The following is a 23,082-nucleotide window of genomic DNA, read 5'->3' as shown; positions in this document are numbered from 1 at the left end:
ATTCTGAGCAGCCCAGGGGTCTCAGAGGTCTTTATCCTTCCCTGGAAGCTTCTAATGACATCAAGGCAAACTGCAGCTGCCCATGCATTTGCCAAGGTCATGTAGGGTTCACAGTCTGCAGTCAGGGAAGCTACAACTGCAGACCTAAAATCTCTCCATTTCTGCCATGATCTTGGCCTAATCTAACCTGCCTTAACATGGCAACAGTGGTAGCAGCCATCACTTATCAAGTGCCTTCTGGCACCAACTCTGTGCTAGGTGCTCCACACTAGCTCATCTAATCTCCCCAAGCCTTCTGAGAGGTAGGCATTATTGCCCCCATTTTACAGAAAAGAAGCAGGATCATTAAGGGGCTTTTCCCAGGCCAAGGAACCCATCAGTACTGCACCTAGGCCTGCATCTGCTGGAGCTGCACCCCATCTGCTTCCCTTCACTGCCTACCTGCTGACATAAGGAGCCTGCCCTGGCCCAGGTCTCCATGTTTCCATTGCTTGTGACCAAGATCAAAACCACCAAGTAGTCAACAACCAGAATGCCCAAGGACATCAGGGGCTGGCAGGAGGGAGCCTGGAACTGACTCTCTTCTTCCTGAGGTTTATGGTGACATACTGTTACATGCAGCTTTGGACATGGTTAACCCAGCTAATCTGGCAGGGACATCAAGCAGATGTCCATAAGGGGCAAAGCCCCTCAGATGCTGACCCAGAGTCGGAGCAGCTGCTATGGCAGAATTGCCCCACACCACTCTAGAGAGCCACTGTGATTCCACATTCCTACCTCCAATCTGGCCCACAGGCCCTCTTCAGCTCAGTCCCTTCCAGCAAAGTAGCACCTCCGATACTGTTATAGTCACAGATAAGCAATCCCAATCCCATGCACCCCTAATAGAATAGACTTAAAAATATGAAAATAAGATGCCATCACAACAGATTTCATCACCAACCTGCCCCTCTTGGCCAGACACCATCTAAATGGCCAGGGCTAGTGGATGCCCTTACCAACATGGTGGATTATCAAGAGGCTGCTGATCCCTCTTTTGGTTTGGACAATGTCTTCCTCCACAGATTTCCCAGCTGGCTGATCACAGACTCCCTCCTTCAAGTCCTTGCCTAGTTCTAGAAAGAACTGTTTGGTATTTGGATCCATCTGTCCACAGCCTTAACTGCATATTAACAACCAACACAAGAAGGGGCTGGCCCACCACCTCAACACTGCAGGATTTGCCTATAATAATTCATTACCCTTCTCCACCCCAAGGGGCCATTCCCTGTGGATTGTGGCATCCTGTGTGCACCACCAAGACCCCCACCTCATCTAGCCAGGATGTGCAGGAATTACAGGCTGTTCAAGAAGGCCTCTGAGATACACTCCAGTATGCCAAGAACAGAACAAGGCTCCCCCTCACCAACAGGCTCCAGTTGTCAGGGAGGAATTTTAAGCGGGAAACACTGACTCCCTTTCCATAACCTATGCCAACGTACATGCTACCTTGCAGCTGCCTGCTAATCATGCATAGAAAACTGGCTATTAAAAAAAATTGAAATACATCCTCAATTCACACACATGAGTAAGTTTAAGCTCTAGATAGATGTGGCAGACAGATTCTAAGGTCTTCCCCACCAGTAACTGCCTCCTGGTGTTCATGCCTTTGTGCAATCCCTCACCTTGGATATGGGCAAAACCTGAGACTTGCTTCCAACCAACAGGATATGGCAAAGGTGGTATATGACTATATATGATCCTATGATTATGTTTTATTAAGAAGACTCTGTATTGGAAGTTCTAGCTAGAGCAATCAGACAGGAGAAAGAAATAAAGGGTATCCAAATTGGAAAAGAATTCAAATTATCCTTGTTTGCAGATGATATGATCTTATATTTAAAAAATCTAAGGACTCCACCAAAAAACTAATAGAACTAATAAACAAATTCAGTAAAGTTGCAGGATACAAAATCCACATAAGAATCAGTAGCATTGGCCGGGTGCAGTGGCTGATGCCTGTAATCCCAGCACTTTGGGAGGCCGAGGCAGGTGAATCGTGAGATCTAGAGATTAAGACCATCGTGGCCAACATGGTGAAATCCTGTCTCTACTAAAAATACAAAAATTAGCTGGATGTGGTGGTGCACACCTGTAGTCCCAGCTACTCAGGAGGCTGAGGCAGGAGAATCGCTTGAACCCGGGAGGTGAAGGTTGCAGTGAGCCAAGATGGCGCCACTGCACTCCAGCCTGGCGACAGAGCGAGACTCCTTCTCAAAAAAAATCAGTAGCATTGGCCAGGCGCGGTGGCTCACACCTGTAATCCTAGCACTTTGGGAGGCCGAGGCAGGCAGAATACCTGAGGTCAGGAGTTCAAGACCAGTCTGACCAACATGGGGAAATCCTGTCTCTACTAAGAATACAAAATTAGCTGGGCATGGTGGTGCATGCCTGTAATCCCAGCTACTCGGGAGGCTGAGGCAGGAGAATTGCTTGAACCCAGGAAGCAGAGGTTGCAGTGAGCGGAGATCGCGTCACTGCAGTCCAGAGCCCGGGCAACAGAGTGAGAACTCCGTCTCAAAAAAAAAAAAAAAAAAAAAAAAAACCATCACACTCCAGCCTGGGCAACAAGAGCAAAACTCCGTCTCCAAAAAAAAAAAAAAAAAATCAGTAGCATTTACTTTTTTTTGGCGGGGGGAGGGCGGTGAAGATGAAGTCTCGCTCTTGTGCCCCAGGCTGGAGTGCAATGGTGTGATCTTGGCTCACTGCAACCTCCGCCTCCCAGGTTCAAGCGATTCTCCTGCCTCAGCCTCCTGAGTAGCTGGGATTACAGGCACCTGCCACCACGCCCAGCTAATTTTTGTATTTTTAGTAGAGATGGGGTTTCACCATGTTGGCCAGGCTGGTCTTGAACTCCTGACTTCAGGTGATCCACCAGCCTTGGCCTCCCAAGATGCTGGGATTACAGGCATGAGCCACCACGCCTGGCCGTGAATTCATTTTTGACAAAGGTATCAAGAACATACATTAGGGAAAGGAGAGTCTCTTCAATAAACGGCGCTGGGAAAACGGGACATCCATATGCAGAAGAATAAAACCAGACCCCTATCTCTCACCATATGCAAACATCAAATCATAATGGATTAAAAACTTAAATCTAACACTTCAAACTATGAAACTACTAAAAGAAAACATTAGAGAAATTCTCCAGGACATTGTACTGGGCAAAGATTTCTTGAGTAATACCCCACAAGCACGGGCAACCAAAGCAAAAGTAGACAAATGGGATCACATGAAGTTACAAAGGTCCTGCACAGCAAAGGAATCAACAAAGAGACAAGCCACAGAATGGGAGAAAAAAATTTGCAAACTACCCATCTGACAAGGGATTAATAACCAGAATATGTAAGGAGATCAAACAACTCAATAGGAAAAAAAATTCAATAATCCAATTTAAAAATGGGCAAAAGATCTGAATAGACATTTCTCAAAAGAAGACATACAGATAGCAAACACGTATATGAAAAGGTGATCAACATCATTGAGCATCAGGGAAATGCAAATCAAAACTACAATGAAAGGCCAGGCACGGTGGCTTATGCCTGTAATCCCAGTACTTTGGGAGGCTGAGGCAGGCGGTTCACCTGAGGTCAGGAGTTGAGGCCAGCCTGACCAACATGGCGAAACCCCATCTTTATTAAAAGTACAGAAATTAACCGGGCGTGGTGGCGCACGCCTGTAGTCCCAGCTACTCAGGAGGCTGAGGCAGGAGAATCACTTGAACCACAGAGGCAGAGGTTGCAGTGAGCCGAGATCACACCACTGCACACTCTAGCCTGGGTGACAGAGCAAGACTCCGTCTCAAAAAACAAAACAAAACAAAAAAACAATGATATATCATCTCACCCCAAGTAGGCTTATATCCAAAAGATAGGCAATAACAAATGCTGACAAGAACATGGAGAAAAGGCAACCTTTGTACACTGTTAGTGGGAATGTCTATGGAGAACAGTTTGGAGGTTCCTTAAAAAACTAAAAATAGGCCGGGCACGGTGGCTCATGCCTGTAATCCCAGCACTTAGGGAGGCCGAGGTGGGCAGATCACGAGGTCAAGAGATCAAGACCATCCTGGCCAACATGGTGAAACCCTGTCTCTACTAAAAATACAAAAAATTAGCCAGGCGTGGTGGCAGGCACCTGTAATCCCAGCTACTTGGGAGGCTGAGGCAGAAGAATCACTTGCACCCAGGAGGCAGAGGCTGCAGTGAGCCGAGATCATGCCATTGCACTCCAGCCTGGGAAAAAAGAGTGAAACACCGTCTCAAAAAACAAAACAAAACAACAACAACAAAAAACACTACAAATAGGCCAGGTGCAGTGGCTCACGCCTGTAATCCCAGCACTTTGGGAGGCCGAGTCAGGCGGATCACTTGCAGCCAGGAGTTCGAGACCAGCCTGGCCAACACGGTGAAACCCCATCTCTACTAAAAATATGAAAATTAGCCGGGCCTGGTGGCAGGCGCCTGTAATCCCAGCTACTCGGGAGGCTGAGGCAGGAGAATCGTTTGAACCTGGGAGGCGGAGGTTGCAGTGAGCTGAGATCATGCCATTGCACTCCAGCCTGGGTGACAGTGCAAGACTCCATCTCAAACAAACAAACAAACAAAAAACCCTAAAAATAGTGCTACCATATGATCCAGCAATCCCAATGCTCTGTATATACCCAAAAGTAAGGAAATCAACATACTGAAGTGATATCTGCACTCCTACGTTTATTGCAGCACTGTTCACCATAGCCAAGATTTGAAAGCAACTTAAGTGTCTATCAACAAATGGATAAAGAAAATATGGTACATATGCACAATGCAGTAATATAAAAAAAGAATAAAAGAGAATGAGATCCTGTCATTTGAAACAACATGGATAGAACTAGAGGTCATTATTTTAAGTGAAATAAGCCAAGCACAGAAAAACAAACTTCACATGTTCTCACTTGTGAGGGCTAAAAATTAAAAGAATTGAGCTCATGGAGTTGGAGAGTAGAATGATGGTTACCAGAGGCTGAGAAGGGTAGTGGGTAGGGGGAAGTGGGGATGGTTAATCGGTACAAAATTATAGTTAGACAGAATGCATAAGATCTAGTATTTGACAGCACAACAGGGTGACTACAGTCAACAATAATTTATTATACATTTAAAAATAACTGAAAGAGTGTAATTTGATTGTCTGTAACACAAAGAAAAGATAAATGCTTGAGGATGGATACCCCATTCCCTGATGATTGTTATGCATTGTATGCTTGTATCAAAATATCTCACGTACCCCATAAATATATACACCTACTATGTACCCATAAAAATTAAAAAATAAAAAGAAGACGGTCTTGCTAGCAGACTGGCTCTGGAGACTTTCTCCCTTGTGGCTTTGGAGCAATTAAGCATCCGTGTTGGGAGGCCCATATGGCAATGAGCTAAGGACGGCCTCTAGAAGGCAAGGGCAGTCCCCAGCTGACAGCCAGCAAGAAGCCAGGGCCACAATCCTACAACTGCAAGGAAGTGGATCCTGGCACCATGTGACTTGGAAGTGGACCTTTCCCCAGTACAGCCTCCAGATAAAAACTCAGCCTTGGCTAACACCTCAATTGTAGCCTTGCATAAGATCTAACTAAGCCATACCTGAATTCTCGACCCATAGACACTGAGAAAATAAACGTGTGTTGCTTGAAGCCACCAAATTTATAGTAATTTATTATGTAGCAGAAAACTAATACAATTCATTTAAAAATGTGAAAGTAGAAAAAAATTGAGAAAATTCTTTTTAATTTTTATTTATTTTTGAGATGGATCTTGCTCTGTGGCCCAGGCTGGAGTGCAGTGGTGCCATCTCAGCTCACTGTAACCTCCACCTCCTGGGTTCAAGCAATTCTCCTGCCTCAACCTCCCAAGTAGCTGAGATTTCAGCACACCACCACACCCAGCTAATTTTTTTGTACTTTTAGTAGAGACAGGGTTTTGCCATGTTGGTCAGGCTCGTCTTGAATTCATGACCTCAAATGACCCACCCACCTTGGGCTCCCAAAGTGCTGGGATTACAGGTGTGAGCCACTGAACCCAGCCTGGAGAACATTCTAAGTGAAAATTTTAATTGAAATGTGAATGGAAAAAAAAAAGTATTAAATATTAAAGCATTGAAAAGAAGCAGAAAAGTTTAAAATATTGGACAATAGACAAATGTACAACTTCTGAATGACTATATGTAGGAATAAAAAATAAGGAAATATAAAATTAACGGTGGTCTTCTAAGTGGTGGACTTATTAATAGTTTAAACTTATAATTTTCTGTGTTTTCCAAATGTTCTATGATAAGCATGTATTATCTTTAGAATATTAAAAAAAGTTTACGTTTTTAAAAGCAATTCTGCAAAATTTGTCAGAATCTTCCATTCACTGTAAAGGCGGTCACATGGGAGGGTTGTAGATCCCACTGTGCCCCTGGCAGACCCTCCTGCCACACATCTCACCTGACATATAAAAGCAAACTAACCTGCTAGGCAGTTTCCCCAGGTTCTATATCCAGGTGGATGTAATAGCCACTTTGACTACCAATCCCCTGCTCCCCCACCGCCTGCTTAAGCCTGCATGTTATGCCTCTGTGGCCTCTGGTCTAGAATCTGATTATCTGCTGATCAATAGCAGGGCAGAGGCCTCATCTTGGTCATTTCCTTGGCCTCATCCTGGGCCAGGATCTGGCATGCAGTGGGGCCATGTCCAAATTGGAGAGAATGACTGAGATTACTGTGGCCTTTTAGCTGGGCAGATTGCCACCCATGGTCCCAGGATGGGAAGCATCACTACTGTTTTGTAAGCATGGTCATGTCTGCATCCAAACCACCTCCCTCCTAGTACACCAAGGACTCCCCCTTCTATACCACTCCCAGAAGAGGCTGGGAAAAAAGGAGAAAGAAAGGGAGGACAAAAATCTTTATTGAATCAACCATTCTAGGGGGTCTGCAAAAACTCACTTTCAGGTGAAGGGCGCCCTGGAGATGAATGTCCATTTGCCTGAACAGCCTACTCTGGGTGCCCTGACAGGGGTCCTTCCTAGGGGAGGGTTCAGCTGTATATACCCACAGCTCGCTGTGCCAACCCTGATGACAGCTCTTACTGCTGTGGTTAAAATGTTTATTTTTGTCCTGTTTCTCCTACTTGGCTGTGAGTATCTGGAGGCCTGTAAATGTGTCTCACTCATTGTGATATCCCCAGGACGCAGCACAGTACCAGGCAAATAGTAGGCCTATATGTTAAATAAATGAACAAATGCACATGTAGCTCACAGTAACAACTTGGGGAAATGCCATGCGGACAGGCCTAGGCTTATGAAAACATGCCAACTTCACCATCCTGGGGTTTAGGATTCTGGCTCAGTGCTGAGCATGTCGGACTCCCACCTACGAGTATGTTAAATAAATGAACAAATGCACATGTAGCTTACAGTGACAACTTGGGGAAATGCCATGTGGACAGGCCCAGGCTTATGAAAACATGCCAACCTCACCATCCTGGGGTTTAGGACTCTGGCTCAGTGCTGAGCATGTCAGACTCCCACCTACCTGGGTGGCTCCCCACCCAGGCTGCTTCATCTTTTCAAACATTCCTCCCACTTGCTCCTTCCTCCCACCTGAACAAAGGAAGTACACAAATATTTGTTCAACAACTGAACACTTCCCCATGGTGCTCTCTCTCCCTCTAACTTCTCTCTCTCCAATCAGCTTTGCCCACAACACTGATAACAAGGTCAGGGCACATGGTCCAGTGTCTCTCCTCCTTCCACCTGAAGACCTAAGGTTTGGAAGTTACTTTTGATAAGGCTAACATATTTAATTATACAGATCAGTTGTCTCCACATGTAGCTGCTGTCCTTTCTGACTCCTGATTAGAGTCCCAGCACTTGGTGGCCCTGCCTACCTCAGCTTGAGCCTCTGGGGCTCACTCTGGCCACAATGGATCAAAGAAGCCACTGAAAAAGACAAGTGCCACCATCCAAAGACTCCCATGCACAGTGGACATGGCAGGGATGCTAGAGTCTCCAGGGGATATCCCTGCTATAAATCTGTAGACCCCAGCCACCTAGCCAGATGTTTTGCTTCAAGGATTGGCAGAGTCTTTATAAAAGGGCCAGAGAATAACTATTTTAGGCTTTGTGGGCAATAGTCTGTTGCAAGTAGTTAACCCTGCTGTTGTAGCACAAAAGCAGCCATAGGTAATTTGTAAATGAATGAGCAGGGCTGTGTTCCAACAAAACTTTATTACAAAAACAGGAATAGGCCAAATTCAGCCTATGGGCAGTAGTTTGCCAATCCCTGTCCCGCTTAACTGAGTGGGAGAGTGTGGAAATTGTCATGGTGTTTGATGTTCCTGACACCTTGAAAAGCTCAGCACATTATGCTTCATTTTAGGAGACTCTCCTGGAACCATCTCAGGAGACAGGTAGGAGGCTCTGAACACCCTGATACTACAACTTAGTTGAGCCTCATCCTTGGCTATGTATCTCTTATAACCTTTCACCTTGGGAATGACAGTGGCCACCAGCACCACCCAAGCCCAAGCAGAGACTCACCCCCTTATCTTTGGCACAGACTGGCCAGGCATTGTCAAGCTTTGGGAAGAAGCACAGACCACATCTGGGATGCATGTTCTCCCATCAGTACCTGCCACTGTTGGGCCCTTCCCTTATCCCAATCAACTGTGGTTCTTCACAGCCCCAGAGTTCCAAGGTGGCAGACAGGACTCTTGTACTAGCAGACTGCAGGTCACAGCTTCATAGGAGAGTCTCTTCAACAGTGACCACCAGCACTACAAGGTCTTTGAGTCCCCAGAATAGCTGTGGGCACTGGGGTAGCATTGGTTATGTGGGCAGACCAGCCACCTTCCCTGATTCTTCTTTTCCAAAATAGGAGCTAGAGTTCAGCCCTGCCTAGGGAGGGCCAAAAGAATACCGTCTAGGGAGTTTCTGGGGACCAGAGTATCTGGGGGGGTCATCTCTTAATCTTTACCTGTTTAGAGTTGGTCAGGTAGAGCTTGGCTGCCAGGTTGATAACCTGCAGCTTGACAATATCCTCCTCTGCGGTGAATGACTTGGCCATTTTTCTTAAGACATCAGGTGCAATCCTGGGGACATGCTCACAGTACTCTCCGATGAGCCACAGGATGCTGGCTCGGGCCATGGGCACCTGTGGTTGTGGGAGAGGAGTGAAGATGGGTAAATATGGGAAAGTGGGTGGGTAGGATTGTGGACTTCCAGGGCAACAGCACTCCTCATCTGTGCTGGCCTATTGTATTATGGGTTCTCTGGAAATGGGAGTTTGGGGTGGTGGGAGAGAGAGAGGTTAAAAGTAGACATTTCCTGGACAGCATTTCCCCTTTTCCCTAGGGCTTCATTAGCATAGAGCTTTCAAGACCCTAAGTCAGTCATGATGTAAAAGATTGACTTTCTGGATTCATTGTACCCTCAGTGCTTTATTTCCATGTTACTCTCCAGAATCTTTGGGAATGCCTTGTTTAGATGTTTCAGCTTAGCAGTGCAATAGAAAAACACAAGATTTGTCACTCAACCATGGTTGGCCAGAGCTTTAGAGAAAAAGCAAGAGTAGCAGTAAAGTCCACAGTGCTCACTGAGGGTCTCCAAAGGGAAAGCAAATCAGGGGTAACAAGATCAGGGTCATATGGTCCAGTGTCTCTCCTCCTCCCACCTGAAGACCTAAGGTTTGGAAGTTACTTTTGATAAGGCTAGCATATTTAATTATACAGTCTTGAAATCATGGGGAGGACCTTAAAGTGGGGAGTGAAAATATGGCTTCTCCCTCACCTGGATGTTGTCTGTAAGCTTTGCCAAGTGTTTGATGATCTCTCCATGTTGTGCTGGCTGCATCTGTAGCAATTTCTTAATGACGACCACTGACTCTGCAACCACAAGCTCTACGGAACAAAAATGAGTGTGTGGACCCCAAGACAGTCAGATGGCCACACTCAGGTGGACAGACACACCTGCAATGCCCCAGACTCTTGGCTCTTTCTCTCAACCCCCTTCACTTCTCTAGCAGCCTTCAGAAGTGTAGGAACACGTGGGCCCTGATCGAGACAGACAGACCAATGGATACATATTGTGTCTAGGCAGACTGGTGGATATCCACTGGCCAGCAGAGTCAGACCTGCAGGCAGACACCCTCTGATCATCACGGTTAGATACTCAGGCAAACACTGACCATCACGGTTGGACAGCAGCTGCACCAGGCCATTGAGGCAGGTGTCACGGACTCGGCCGATGTTAGTTGCACAGCGTCCAATGGCCTGGATTGTGGCTGCCACAAAGTCCTTGTCCATGCTGCGAATATAGGTCTGTGGGACATGACAAAGAAATCCCTCAGTGACTCTGCAGGCTTGAGGGTGACCTTCAAGAAGGCTGTGGCCCTTCATTTTATGGCTTATCATGCCGGTGACTAAGACTTAGGAAAGGGGGCGACACCTCCACCCCCAATCCAGTGATTCCTTGGCCCAAAGCTAGCCAAACACATTGGAACGGGAATGTAAGATAATAGTTTCTCCAGCTTCGGACTCATAAGAGGAGGTTTGACCCACCAGGGCACAAGGATCTGATGGGCCCCTCTCCCAGGCTCTTCTGGCTGGGAGCTGGCCTGTACCTGGAATTCCCGTAGGACAGTAGGAATGTTGGTCTCATTGGCCAGGTTGGTCAGCACTTCCAGCTGCAGGGAGGGGTGGAGAGGCAGAAAATGGGTGAGGTGGCCAGTGGGCTTCCTGTGCTTTCATTCCAAATACACTTCACAGACCAGAAAACAATCCTCATGACAGCCCTGCATCATCCTCAGACTGATGAGGGAATTGACAGGTTATGAAACGTGTCTAAAAAGCAAGAGGACCAGTTTGCCTCTTAAGTGGATTCCCTACACAGTATGCTTACAGTATGACCACGTCACCTCCCTACTGCATTGAAAACGTAAAGCTTCCTATTGCTTTCAGGATGGAGACCATTGTATTCACCATGGTCTGTAAGTCCCTGAATGATCTGCCTGCTGTCTACCTCCCATCTCCCATCACTCTCCCACTTGTCTTCCAGGCCTCAATCCCACTCCACTTCCTAACCCAGGGTCTTCACAGATGCTGTTTCCTCTGCATGGAGCAGTTCTTCCCATTTCTGTCCCCACATAATTCATGTTCATCTCTCAGGCTTCAGCTCATATCCTCCAGGAAAACTTCCCTGGCACCAGACTAGATGAGGTCTCCCTATTTTATGCCCTTATAGCTCTCCACACTTTCTTCCATATTTTGTAAATGGACTTTTACATTTGCCTTGTGATTAACTGCTTAATGTCTCCTCCTCCCCACATCTGTAAGCTCCACAAAGGCAGGGTCCCTGATTAGTTTGCTCCATCATGTACCCCTAGAACATAGTGGATGTTCACAAGGGTTAGGAGGATTAACTGTTGCTGAAGGAAATCACTCAATAATGAGGCAGCAGAGCAGGAATCAAATGGAGGTATGGGCTCCTGCCACTTTCCTTGTCCGCGAATGTTTGCAGGAGAGTGTGAGGGGGAAGGTGTGTGGGGGCCATAACACCGTGGGTGGGAGAGAAAAGCGTGAACCTTGGAGTCAGCAGAATTATATGACCTGGGGCAGTTACCTCCCAGAGTATTTTTTTTTTTTTTCTTTTGAGATGGAGTTTCACTCTTGTCACCCAGGCTGGAGTGCAATGGCACAATCTCAGCTCACTGCAACCTCTGTCTCCCAGGTTCAGGCGATTCTCCAGCCTCAGCCTCTCAAGTAGCTGGGATTACAGGCACCTGCCACCACGCTTGGCTAATTTTTGTATTTTTAGTAGAGACGAGGTTTGCCATGTTGGCCAGGCTGGTCTTGAACTCCTGACCTCAGGCGATCTGCCTGTCTCGGCCTCTCAAAGTGCTGGGATTAGGCGTGAGCCACTGTGCCCCGGCCAGAGTCTATATTTTTATAAAAGGAATATAATGTACACATCCTGGGATTATTATGAGGTGATATCAGGTTACTTCATTTATGAAGAGTAGCAGGTGTATACCAGGTACTAGGCAAAGAGCAGTTCCCTTCTCCCCATGACCCTCAGCCCAGCTCCCTGAACAAACAGCTCCAGCTGGAGCAGTCATGGGCTCCTGGGCTGAGCCCCAGAAATAGGCAGGCACCAGGGAGGCCACTGTGAGTTATTTGAGTGGGTACATGGGGTGGGGAGGGCTGGGAGGCACATGTACCTCTGTCCCTCACTCACCTTCAGGATCTTGATCTGAGTGGGGTCGGTGGACCTGATGTAGAAGCTCTTCAGGTAGGGCTCAAACATACCCTGGCACAAGAGAGGCAGCCAGGGAGCTCCACCAAAGCCCCAGGCCTGCCTCGCTGCCCAGAGACACCCCTCCTATCCTGACCCAGCGCCCAGGATCCTTCCCTCCTCACCACTGCCCTCCACTCCTCAAGTCTTCCCTCGTCCATCTCAGATCTGACCAGCTCTTTTTCCACTGGGCATCTCCTCAGCGGCCCCTCAGGATCCAGGCCCTGCTCCCTACCTGTATTTGGAGCCTCCCCTGCCCCATCCTCTGCACAGCCAGGGTACTCCTCCATCTTCCCTTTCCCCGGCCCCGGTCCCAGCCCCGACAACGCCTCCAGTGCCCGCAGAAGCGGCCCTCGGACAGCGAGGACAGGCCGCGGTCGCAGGCTCACCCGGCGCTTGATGGACATGGTGGCCACGTTCTGGAGCACAACGTACTGCACCTCACTGCGGAGAGGATGGGTCAGAGCACCCCGGGCCCCTCGGTTGGGGCAAGGGTCAGCGGAGGAGGGGAAAAGGTGGGGCAAGTCGTTGCAGGGAGAGGACCAGCGCGGAGGGCAAGACTACGGTCAGTGTGGAGAGGGTGGGCAGAGGTGGAAGCGGCCATTGGGCGTGAGGGGGCGGAGCCTGGCAGCCCGTGGGGCGGGGCGTGAGGCAAGGAAGGGGGCGGGGCCGGGGCGGAGCGCACCTGTGGCTGCGCAGCAGGCGCACTAGCGCCTTGGCGATGACGCCCACCTCCGCCTTGGGCGCCAGGTGGAAGTAGAGCTGCGCCACCGCCATGACCACCGCGGCGCTGCGGCTCTGCAGCAGGGGTTTGGTGTTGCGCAGCAGCAGCCGGTGGTCGGGATCCATGACATAGGGCTTTCGGGCGGGGAGGGCCGCGGCGGCCGTCTCCTCAGACCCCGCGCCCTTGGCCTCGTCCTCATCTGAGCCGTAGAAGGCTTTTTCCGCGTTCTCCTCTAGCAGGGATTCCTGGACGGGGAGACCGACGGGTCTGTGGGCGCCTCCCCGGGACACACTTCCGCCCGCTCTGCCCGGGCTGGGCCCACTCACGTTCTGGGTGGGGCTCAGGAACTGCGTGCGGGCGTAGCGGGTGAGCATGCTGATGATGACCACCTGGCCCCACTCCTCCACGTCGATCAGCAGGTTACAGAGTTTCCGGTAGTTTTTGTGAATCAGGTCGATGCGCTCCGGGCACACCTCCTCGAAGGCCATCACCACGCTGCCCGCCACCAGCTGGGGAAAGAACAAAGACGAGAAGGTGAACGCGAAGGGTGGAAGGCCGGCGTCCGGTCACCGCCCCTCCCGGAGCGCCCCTATACACGCACCGTAGTCTTGTCAGCCAGAAGCTTCTCAATGACTTCTATCAGCTGATCCTTCTGGTCAGAGTCCAAACTGAGGGAGAAATCAGCGAGTGGAATTTGTCACTCTCAGCCCCAGCCTTCCCAATATCTGTCCAAGCCATGCTCACCTCCTGCACCCCAACCTTGTTCTCCTCCATCTCTGTCAGTCCCCCAAACTACCCTCCTCAAACCCTCTGAGAAGCAGCAGGCAAGACTTAGGAAAGGCCAGGGGCGGGTTGGGAACTTAGAAGCCAGCCTCCTGGGGAGCGTGGGACAGGGCTGGGGCATACCTGTACAGTTTAGGGATGGCGTGGGCAGCTGTTTTCCGCACATAGGGTGACATGTCCGAGGCGGCTTCCTTGATAGCTAGCATCATGATGGGCACTATGATGGGCACACGGATGCTAGAGAGGACACGGAGGGCACTGGCACGAATGAGCTGGTTGGGGTCCTAAAGGCAGAGGTGGAGGCAGAGCTATGAAAGGGCACCAGGTGCCCTGATGGGGGGAGGCCACACCTTTGGAAATCACTGTCCCCAGCGACCACCAGCTCTTGCTTCCCTGCCCCTTGACTGGAGCCTGGATAGTGTGCCAGTGATGGGTACCTGGGGGACACTTAATTTTGGCTCTGGTTGCAGAAATCTGACACCTGAACAGGTGTTGCAATGGGTAGCTTCACTTCCAGAAAGATTGAAAAACTTTCAGAACACCTAAAGTTGCTGAAACACCTGAAACATTTCCTGTTCCTTGTAAGGGTTTTTTTGGGGATGTCTGTTTTAATGCCTGAGGTGACTGCCCAGCAGATGCAAGCTGGTCTCCCTTCCGGAGTCCAACCTTACACTCCTTTCTCCCAGAAATCATTGCAAAAGCTGCTGTTCTTCCAGTGTTTAAAACAAAATAGGGGTGTAGGCCCTTTTTTTTTTTTTTTTTTTTTTTTTGAGATGGAGTCTCACTCTGTTGCCAGGCTGGAGTGCCGTGGTGCAATTTCGGCTCACTGCAGCCTCCGCCTCCTGGGTTCAAGCTATTCTCCTGCCTCAGCCTCCCAAGTAGCTGGGACTACAGGCACGCACCACCACACCCAGCTAATTTTTTGTATTTTTAGTAGAGATGGGGTTTCGCCATGTTGGCCAGGCTGGTCTCGAACTCCTGGCCGCAAGTGATCCGCCCACCTCGGCCTCCGAAAGTACTGGGATTACAGACGTGAGCCACCACGCCCGTCCCCAAGCCCTTCCTCTTTATTCCTATTGCATCCTATACAGAACGTATAAAAGCATTCGTTACACTGTATTGTGATCATGGGGCTTAGGACTGTCTTCCCACTATCAGCAGCAGCAGCTATATATTACAGGCATACCTCGGAGATATTGTGGGTTTGATTCTAGACCTCAACAATAAAGCAAATATCGCACTAAAACGAGTCACATAAATTTTTTGTTTCCTGGTTCATACAAGTTATGCTGATAGTTACAGCTGCTTGGGAAGCTGAGGTGGGAGAATCACTTGAACCCAGGGAGTTGGAGGCTGAAGTGAGCTATATATGTTCATGCCACTGCACTCCAGACTGAGAAACAGAGTGAGATCCTATCTCAAAAAAAAAAAAAAAAAAAAGTTATGTTTACAATATACAGTAGTCTACTAAGCATTCAATAGCATTATGTCTTAAAAAAACAATGTAGGCTGGGTGTGATGGCTTGTGCCTGTAATCCCAACACTTTGGAAGGCTGAGGTAGGAGGATTGCTTGCACCTAGGAGTTCAAGACCAGCCTGGGCAACATAGGGAGACCCTGTCTCTACAAAAAAAAAATTGAAGTCAGTCCTCTTAAACTCTGCCTCTCCTTTATCAACTAAGTTTTTTTTATTTTTTATTTATTTTTTATTATTATACTTTAGGTTTTAGGATACATGTGCACAATGTGCAGGTTTGTTACATATGTATCCATGTGCCATGTTGGTTTGCTGCACCCATTAACTTGTCATTATCAACTAAGTTTATGTAATATTCGAAATCCTTTGTTGTCATTTCAACAATGTTCACAGCATCTGCACCAGGAGTAGATTCCATTTTAAGAAAGGACTTTCTTTGTTCATTCATAAGAAGCAAGTCCTCATCCATTCAAGTTTTATCATGAGATTGCAGCAATTCAGTCACATCTTCAGGCTCCACTTTTAATTCTACTTCTCTTGTTATTTCCACCACATATGTAGTTACTTCCTCCACTGAAGTAGTGTACCCCTCAAAGTCATCTATGGAGTTTGGAATCAACTTCTTCCAAACTCCTGTTCATGTTAATATTTTGACCTCCTCCCATGAATCATGAATATTCCTAATGGCATCTATAATGGTGAATCTTTTCCAGAAGGTTTTCAATTTACTTTGTCCAGATCCATGAGAGGAATCACTATCTATGGCAGCTCTAGCCTTACGAGATGTATTTCTTAAATAATAAGACTTGAAAGTCAAAATTACTCATTGATCCATAGGCTGCAGAACTGATCTTGGGTTAGCAGGCATGAAATCATTAATCTCCTTGTACCTCTCCATCAGAGAGCTCTTGAGTGAACAAATGCATTGTCAATGGGCAGTAATATTATGAAAGGAATCTTTTAAGCAGTAGGTATCAACAATGGGCTTAAAAAATTCAGTAAACCGTAACTGCAAACAGATGTGCTGTCATGGCACTGTTGTTCCATTTATAGAGCACAGGCAGAGGAGATCTGCCATAATTCTTAAGGACCCCAGAATTTTCAGAATGGTCAATGAGCACTGGCCTCAACTTAAAGTCACTAGCTGCACTAGCCCCTAACAAGAGCCAGCCTGTTTTTTAAAGCCAGGCATTGACTTCTCCTCTCTAGGTAGGAAAGTGCTAAATGGCATCTTCTTCCAGTAAAAGGCTGTTTCATTTACATTGAGCATCTCTTGTTGAACAGTCACTTTGATCAACGATCTTAGCTAGATCTTCTGGACAACTTGCTGCAGCTTCTCCATCAGCACTTTTACTTCACCTTGCATTTTTTTGTTATGGAGATGGCTTCTGTACTTAAACTTCATGAACCAACCTCCACTAGCTTCCGTCTTTTCTTCTGTAGCTTCCTCACCTCTCTTAGCCATCATAGAATTGGAGAGATTTAAGACCTGCCTATGAATTAGGCTTTGGCTTAAGGGAATGTGGTAGCTGGTTTGATCTTCTATCCAGACCACTTAAATTTTCCTGTATCAGCAATAATCCTGTCTTGCTTTCCTTATCATTCATGTGTTTACTGGAGTAGCACCTCAAACTTCTGGGTTCAAGTGATCCTCCCACCTCAGCCTCCCAAGTAGCTAAGACTGCAGGTGCGTACCACCACATCAGGCTAATTAAAAAATTTTTTTGTAGAGATAGTCTTGCTCTGTTGCCCAGGATGGTCTTGAACCCCTGGTCTCAAGTGATCCTCCTGCCTCGGCCTCCCAAAGTGCTGGGATTACAGGGGTGAGCCACCACACCCAGCCTGGAGTAGCACTTTTAATTTCCTTCAAGAACTTTTACTTTGCATTCATAACTTGGCTAAATGTTTGGAGCAAGTGGCCTAGCTTTCAGCCTACCACGGCTTTCAACATGCCTTCCTCACTAAGCCTAACCATTTCTAGCTTTTGATTTAAAGTGAGAGATGTGTGGTTCTTCCTTTCACTTGAACACTTAAGAGGCCATTGTAGGGTTATTAATTGATCTAATTTCAATATTGTTGTGTCTCAGGGAATAAAGAGGCCCAAGGTGAAGGAGATGGGGGAACAGTCAGAACACACACAACATTTATTGATTAATTTCACTTTCATCTCTGGGCATGGTTTGTGACACCCCAAAACAATTACAATAGTAACATCAAAGATCACTGATCACCATAACATATAATAATCATTAAAAAGTCTGGAATATTGTGAGAATTACCAGAATGTGACAGAGGCACAATGTGAGCACATACTGTTGGAAAAATGGCACTGACAGACTTGATTGATATAGGGTTGCCACAAACACTCAATTTGTAAAAAGTACAATATCTGGCAATATCTGCAAAGTGCAATAAAATGAGGTGTGCCTGTACTATTAATCTTAGAGAATGACGGGAATAGGAACACTAAAGAAGGGTAGATGTTACCCTGACTTTCTGAAATGGAGAAAGACAAGATCCTCACAATTGCAGGTAAAATTGATGCTAATCCCTGACAAAATTCTGGAATTGACTTTTAAACAGATGGGTTAGAAACATTTATTGAAAAGGAAGGAGTCTCTGTTTTCTTAGAGACAAACAGTCACATCAACTGCTGAAACCTGTTTTCCTTTTTTGTATGTGAACATTTTATTTGGGAAATGATTATAGATTCACAGAAAGTTATGAAAAAAATCTGTTTTCCTTTTTGATGGGGTAACTAGGCCGGTGGATATTAGTACTTTGTATCTTGATTTCAGTGATATGTTTGTGGAAGTCTCATAGCATTTCCTGCATTGCTATTTTTTAGGTAGGCCTTTTGTTTCACCTAATAGCCAAGCATTTTTAAGAGCAGAATTCACATGTTTTATCTCTGTGTCACCCACAACCCTTTGCACATGAAAGGTGTTATTTATTTATTTATTTATTTATTTATTTATTTATTTATTGCTATTGAATAAGATCCTTCCTAACAAGATAGAAAAATGCCAGCTGTCTGTACAGTCAGGTGGGTCTACAACTTGGTGAAATGTACTTGGGGAAGGCTTATAACAGATCAACATCAACCTGGAAACATGCTATGCCTCAGTCTTTTGCCCTGGTCCAAATAGCTTATCAGTATCTTGAAAGAAGACACAAAATCAGGAGGGACATAATTAAGATTCAGAATCACCCTGGTTTGGACCCTGTGCTAAACCAATAAAATGAAATAGAGTAGGGTTTCATAGGGGATTCAAGGGACCAAAGACAGGACGTGGGGAGACCTAGATTATCTGCTTGCTAGTCAGAGGTTTGATTCCATGAGGGATCTCCTAAGAAAGTGAACACGGCCCTAGCCTGGGCTAGGATTGAAAGAAGGGAGAAGGCTGGATTGAAAGGATTCGTTCCAACATGCAGGAGAGACCAAAAGCCAGTGACAACAATAAAGAAAACAAGTTTTAAAGGAATACATATATAGTATGATGACACCATTTACAAAACATTTTATATTGCTTAACAATATGCAAATTACTAGCACAGGAATAAATACATACCTATGAATGATAAACGAGAGAAGATATATAGGAGGCTTTGGCTATTTGAGAAATGTGTCGTTTCTTATGGATATTCATTATATTATTCTTTATGCCTTTTGTGAACCTGTAGTAAATTTTATTTTATTTTTTAGATACAGGGTCTTCCTATGTTGCCCAGGCTGGAGTACAGTGGCTATTCACAGGCGCAGTCATAATGCAGTACAGCCTGAAATCAATTTTTTTTTTTCTTTTTTTTTGAGATGGAGTCTCACACTGTCGCCTGGGCTGGACTGCAGTGGCATGATCTCGGCTCACTGCAACCTCTGCCTCCCGGGTTCAAGCCATTCTCCTGCCTCAGCCTCCTGAGTAGCTGGGATTATGGGCACCCGCCACCATGCCCAGCTAATTTTTTGTATTTTTAGTAGAGATGGGGTTTCACCATGTTGGCCAGGCTGGTCTTGAACTCCTGACCTTGTGATTCACCTGCTTCGGCCTCCCAAAGTGCTGGGATTACAGGCATGAGCCACCGCGCCCAGCCTGAAATCAATTTTTAAAAATTATAGTTGTGGAGGTTTCAACAAAACAGAATGGTTTTAAAAACACCCCAAATAGTGGTAGTTGTCTTGAGATGGAGCAAGTTGCCTTATGAAGGAGTGAGGTCCCTATCAGAAAAGATGACCTGCTAGAGATGTTCTAGAGCAAAGGCTGGCATGCTACAGCCCTTGGATAAAATCTGTCTATTGCCTGTTTTTTAGAGATTTATTGGAACATGGCCACGCCCACTTGTTAATGGCTGCATTTGCACCATAAGGGCAAAATTGAGTAGTTGCATAGTTGAGCCTATAAGGCCTACAAAACCTAAAATACTATTTGGCACTTTGCAGAAAGAAATTATCACATTGAGTTGGACTAAATGAGCTCTGGTTTTCTAAAAGGGGGAAAGGGTCAGTTGGTAGAGACTACAGGTGAAAATCTGTACAACAATTTCAGATTAGTTTTTATACTTAACCCTTACTCAAACAGAAAGATTACTTGCCAATCTAAGATGGATTCCATGGTTTTGACTTATAAAAAAGAAATCTAGCACAATGTGTGGCATAGAGACACCCAAGTATTTACTAAATGAATGAACTGTATATTCAAGTGACCATGCTTTCTACCCTCACCCCAAAGAAGCCAACTGTCAACCCTTCCTGCTGGCCATAGCAGATTGGACAAGGGGTGGGCCCTGGATTTGAGCAGCAATCCTGTCTACCCAGCAACCTACAGAACTTCTGGATATGAAAAGATGAGCTGGACCTTTCACAATCTCTCTCACAGAAATTTGAACTAAAAGTATCCAGGCCAGGAGTATTGGCTCATGCCTGTAATCCCAGCACTTTGGGAAGCTGAGGCCACTTGAGCCCAGGAGTCCAAGACCAGTCTGGGCAACATGGTGAAACCCCGTCTCTACAAAAACTACAAAAAAATTAGCCAAACATGGTGGTGCACGCTGAGTAGTCGCAGCTACTCAGGAGACAGAGGTGGGAGAATCACCTGAGCTCAGGGAGGTCGAGGCTTCAGTGAGCCACCACTGCACCACTGCACTCCAGCCTGGGCAACAGAGTGAGAACCTGTCTCATAAATAAATAAATAAAGGTATGCAAAAATAGGGGAGTTAATGGTTGTAATCAGAGCTGAAAACTAATATGGAGAGAGAGAATGGCCTTGGAATGGCTGTCTTTACCCTCAAGATATCTTAGACTAACCAGAAAAGCCCTTGGGGAGACTTGTACATGCACCTAACATATGTAAATCCAACTAGAGGCCTTGGGCAAAATGAAACAAAAGGTGAGAATGGTGTGGGGGATTCAGGCCACTGCTAAAGGTTGAATTCTATCTGGCTATGGACCACAATTCACACCTTTACACAGAGCGGGGTGAGGGTTGAGGGGTTCTCCATTGCCAGAGACTCTCCACTCTCCAGGGGCTCAAGTGGTTCATACTAGAAGCAGCCATTACCACAGGCTCCTGGGAAGAGAGACAGGGGCCCTGGGTAACCACTTCATCTCTTATGCCCCTTCTGAGCCCAGCTTCCCCTCTCTGAGGGTCTGGCTGGCCTCTCCTGACTGTGACCCTCCCAACTTTAGGCAGGTAGGAAGGGGTCTGCAGAGCCCACTCCCATGCTCATGGCCTCTCCCCGGGCTTACTCCTCCGATACAGTGCCAACAAGGCCCAGGCCCTGGGAGGCAAACTGAGACCCCTGACCTTTAGGCCACGTTGAAAGGTGGAGATGGACAGCAGGGCCAGGTCTTGCTGCTCCTCAGCGTAGCGTACCAGGTACACGTAGACAAGCTTCTTCACCTTGGGGAGAGCAGGTTTCTCAGCAGAACGCTTCTCAGCAGGGACCTGTGCCCGCCCCCCTACCCCTGGGATGTCATCTCCGCAGCCAGCTGTGGTCCATGGGGACAAATTCTCCCAGTGGGGGAGAGCACCCCTGAGTGTATCCAAGTCCTTTACCTTGATCCACATCCAGTTCAGGGACATGGAGACACTGTCTTCTCTTGGCTCAGAGACATTTCTCAGCAGATTGGGCCCCCAGGGGCTAAATCATTTCCCTCCTCACCCCAAGCTTGAGTTTGGTCCTGGAGGGGGTGGGGACAAGCGATCCCTCGCCAGGCAGTGCTCACCTCTATGTTCTTACAGGCCACGTTCTTCACCACCGCAGGAAACAGGTCTGAAGCATTCTTTCCTCGGGCAATCATCTGGGTGGTGGGGCCAAGGTAGGGGAAGAGGGACAGCACTAATTAGAGGGAAGGTCTACAAGGAGCTAAGGAGAGCTGCTCTTGGCCACCCAGGCCCCGCCCCGAGGGAAGCCTCCTCCTTCCCCTCTTACCGCCACAATCCTCTTCATGGCCTCCAGCTTCAGAGAATCCTTGTTGGTGTCCAGCATCTCCTTCAGGTCATCATGCCTGGTGGGAGGTACAAGAGGTCAGCTGAGGGCACAAGGGTGGGGATGGGGTATTAATTAGGAGGGTCCAGGCACAAATAAGGGACATGGCCAGGGGAGGCTCAGGCAGGACCTGACCCGAGGAGGGACCAGAGCCAGGGGGAGCAAGTAAAGTACAGATCAGGGGAAACATGTGGTCATCTAATATTATGGGTTGAACTGTGTCCTTCCTAAAAAGGATATATTTAAGTCTTAACCCCTAGTACCTCAGAATCTAACCTTATTTGGAAACAGAGTTGTTGCAGATGTAATTAGTTAAATGCAATCCTACTCTAGTGGAGTGGGTCTCTAATCCCATATGTCTGGTTTCCTGTAAGAAGACTGCCATGTGGGCTGGGTGCGGTGGCTCATGCCTGTAATCCCAACACTTTGGGAAGCTGAGACAGGAGGATCACTTGAGCCCTGGAGTTCGAGACCAGCCTGGCAACATGGTGAAACAATGTGTCTACAAAAAATAGATTAAATTGAAATAAAAAAAAAAAAAAAAAAAAAGACAGACACTTAAAGAGACAGACACAGGGAGACTACCATGTGAAGGCAGAGGATTGGAAAGATGCGTCTACAAGCCATGGAATGCCAGAGATTGCCAGCAAACAACCAGAAGCTAGAAGGGGCAAAGAAGGATTCCCCTATGGGTTTCAGAGGGAGCATGGTCCTGCCGACACCTTGAGTTCAGACTTTTGGCCTCCAGAGCTGTGAGACAATTCATTTCTGTTGTTCCAAGCAACCCAATTGTGGAACTTTTTTTTTTTTTCAATTACTAAACTTTTTTTTTTTAAATTATACTTCAAGTTCTAGGGTACATGTGCACAACGTGCAGGTTTGTTACATATGTATACATGTACCATGTTGGTGTGCTGCACCCATTAACTCATCATTTACATTAGGTATTCCTCCTAATGCCATCCCCTCCCTCCTCTCCCCACCCCACGACAGGCCCTGATGTGTGATGTTCCCCACCCTGTGTCCAAGTGTTCTCATTGTGCAATTCCCACCTATGAGAACATGCAGTGTTTGGTTTTCTGTCCTTGCCGTAGTTTGCTCAGAATGATGGTTTCCAGCTTCATCCATGTCCCTACAAAAGACATGAACTCATCCTTTTTTATGGCTGCATAATATTCCATGGTGTATATGTGCTACATTTTCTTTTTCTTTTCTTTTTTTTTGTGAGATGGAGTCTCGCTCTGTCGCCCAGGCTGGAGTGCAGTGGC

At 47.0% G+C, this 23,082-nt stretch overlaps 1 protein-coding gene across 3 annotated transcripts in view; it reads right to left on the bottom strand.

The window, feature by feature from the left end:
* Positions 1-23,082, bottom strand: part of AP3B2 (adaptor related protein complex 3 subunit beta 2) — a 50,724-nt gene that overhangs the window by 8,132 nt on the left and 19,510 nt on the right. For all 3 annotated transcript variants that reach the window (XR_004030586.1, XM_030814941.1, XM_030814940.1), the window contains exons 2-14: positions 21,758-21,833; positions 21,552-21,626; positions 21,130-21,225; positions 13,976-14,136; positions 13,671-13,737; positions 13,396-13,578; positions 13,031-13,314; positions 12,735-12,789; positions 12,289-12,360; positions 10,676-10,738; positions 10,241-10,373; positions 9,844-9,953; positions 9,032-9,208 (exon numbers count right to left, since the gene is read on the bottom strand). Coding sequence is in view for 2 of the 3 variants with exons in the window: in XM_030814941.1 (XP_030670801.1) it covers positions 9,032-9,208; positions 9,844-9,953; positions 10,241-10,373; positions 10,676-10,738; positions 12,289-12,360; positions 12,735-12,789; positions 13,031-13,314; positions 13,396-13,578; positions 13,671-13,737; positions 13,976-14,136; positions 21,130-21,225; positions 21,552-21,626; positions 21,758-21,833 (1,552 nt within the window). In the remaining variant the exon portion in view is untranslated. The remainder of the gene's footprint in view (positions 1-9,031; positions 9,209-9,843; positions 9,954-10,240; positions 10,374-10,675; positions 10,739-12,288; positions 12,361-12,734; positions 12,790-13,030; positions 13,315-13,395; positions 13,579-13,670; positions 13,738-13,975; positions 14,137-21,129; positions 21,226-21,551; positions 21,627-21,757; positions 21,834-23,082) is intronic.

This window comes from Nomascus leucogenys, chromosome 6 (assembly GCF_006542625.1).
Source record: "Nomascus leucogenys isolate Asia chromosome 6, Asia_NLE_v1, whole genome shotgun sequence".
Lineage (NCBI taxonomy): Eukaryota > Metazoa > Chordata > Mammalia > Primates > Hylobatidae > Nomascus > Nomascus leucogenys.
The sequence above is the reverse complement of the archived record's forward strand: the minus strand, read 5'-3'. Positions and strand labels throughout refer to the sequence as shown.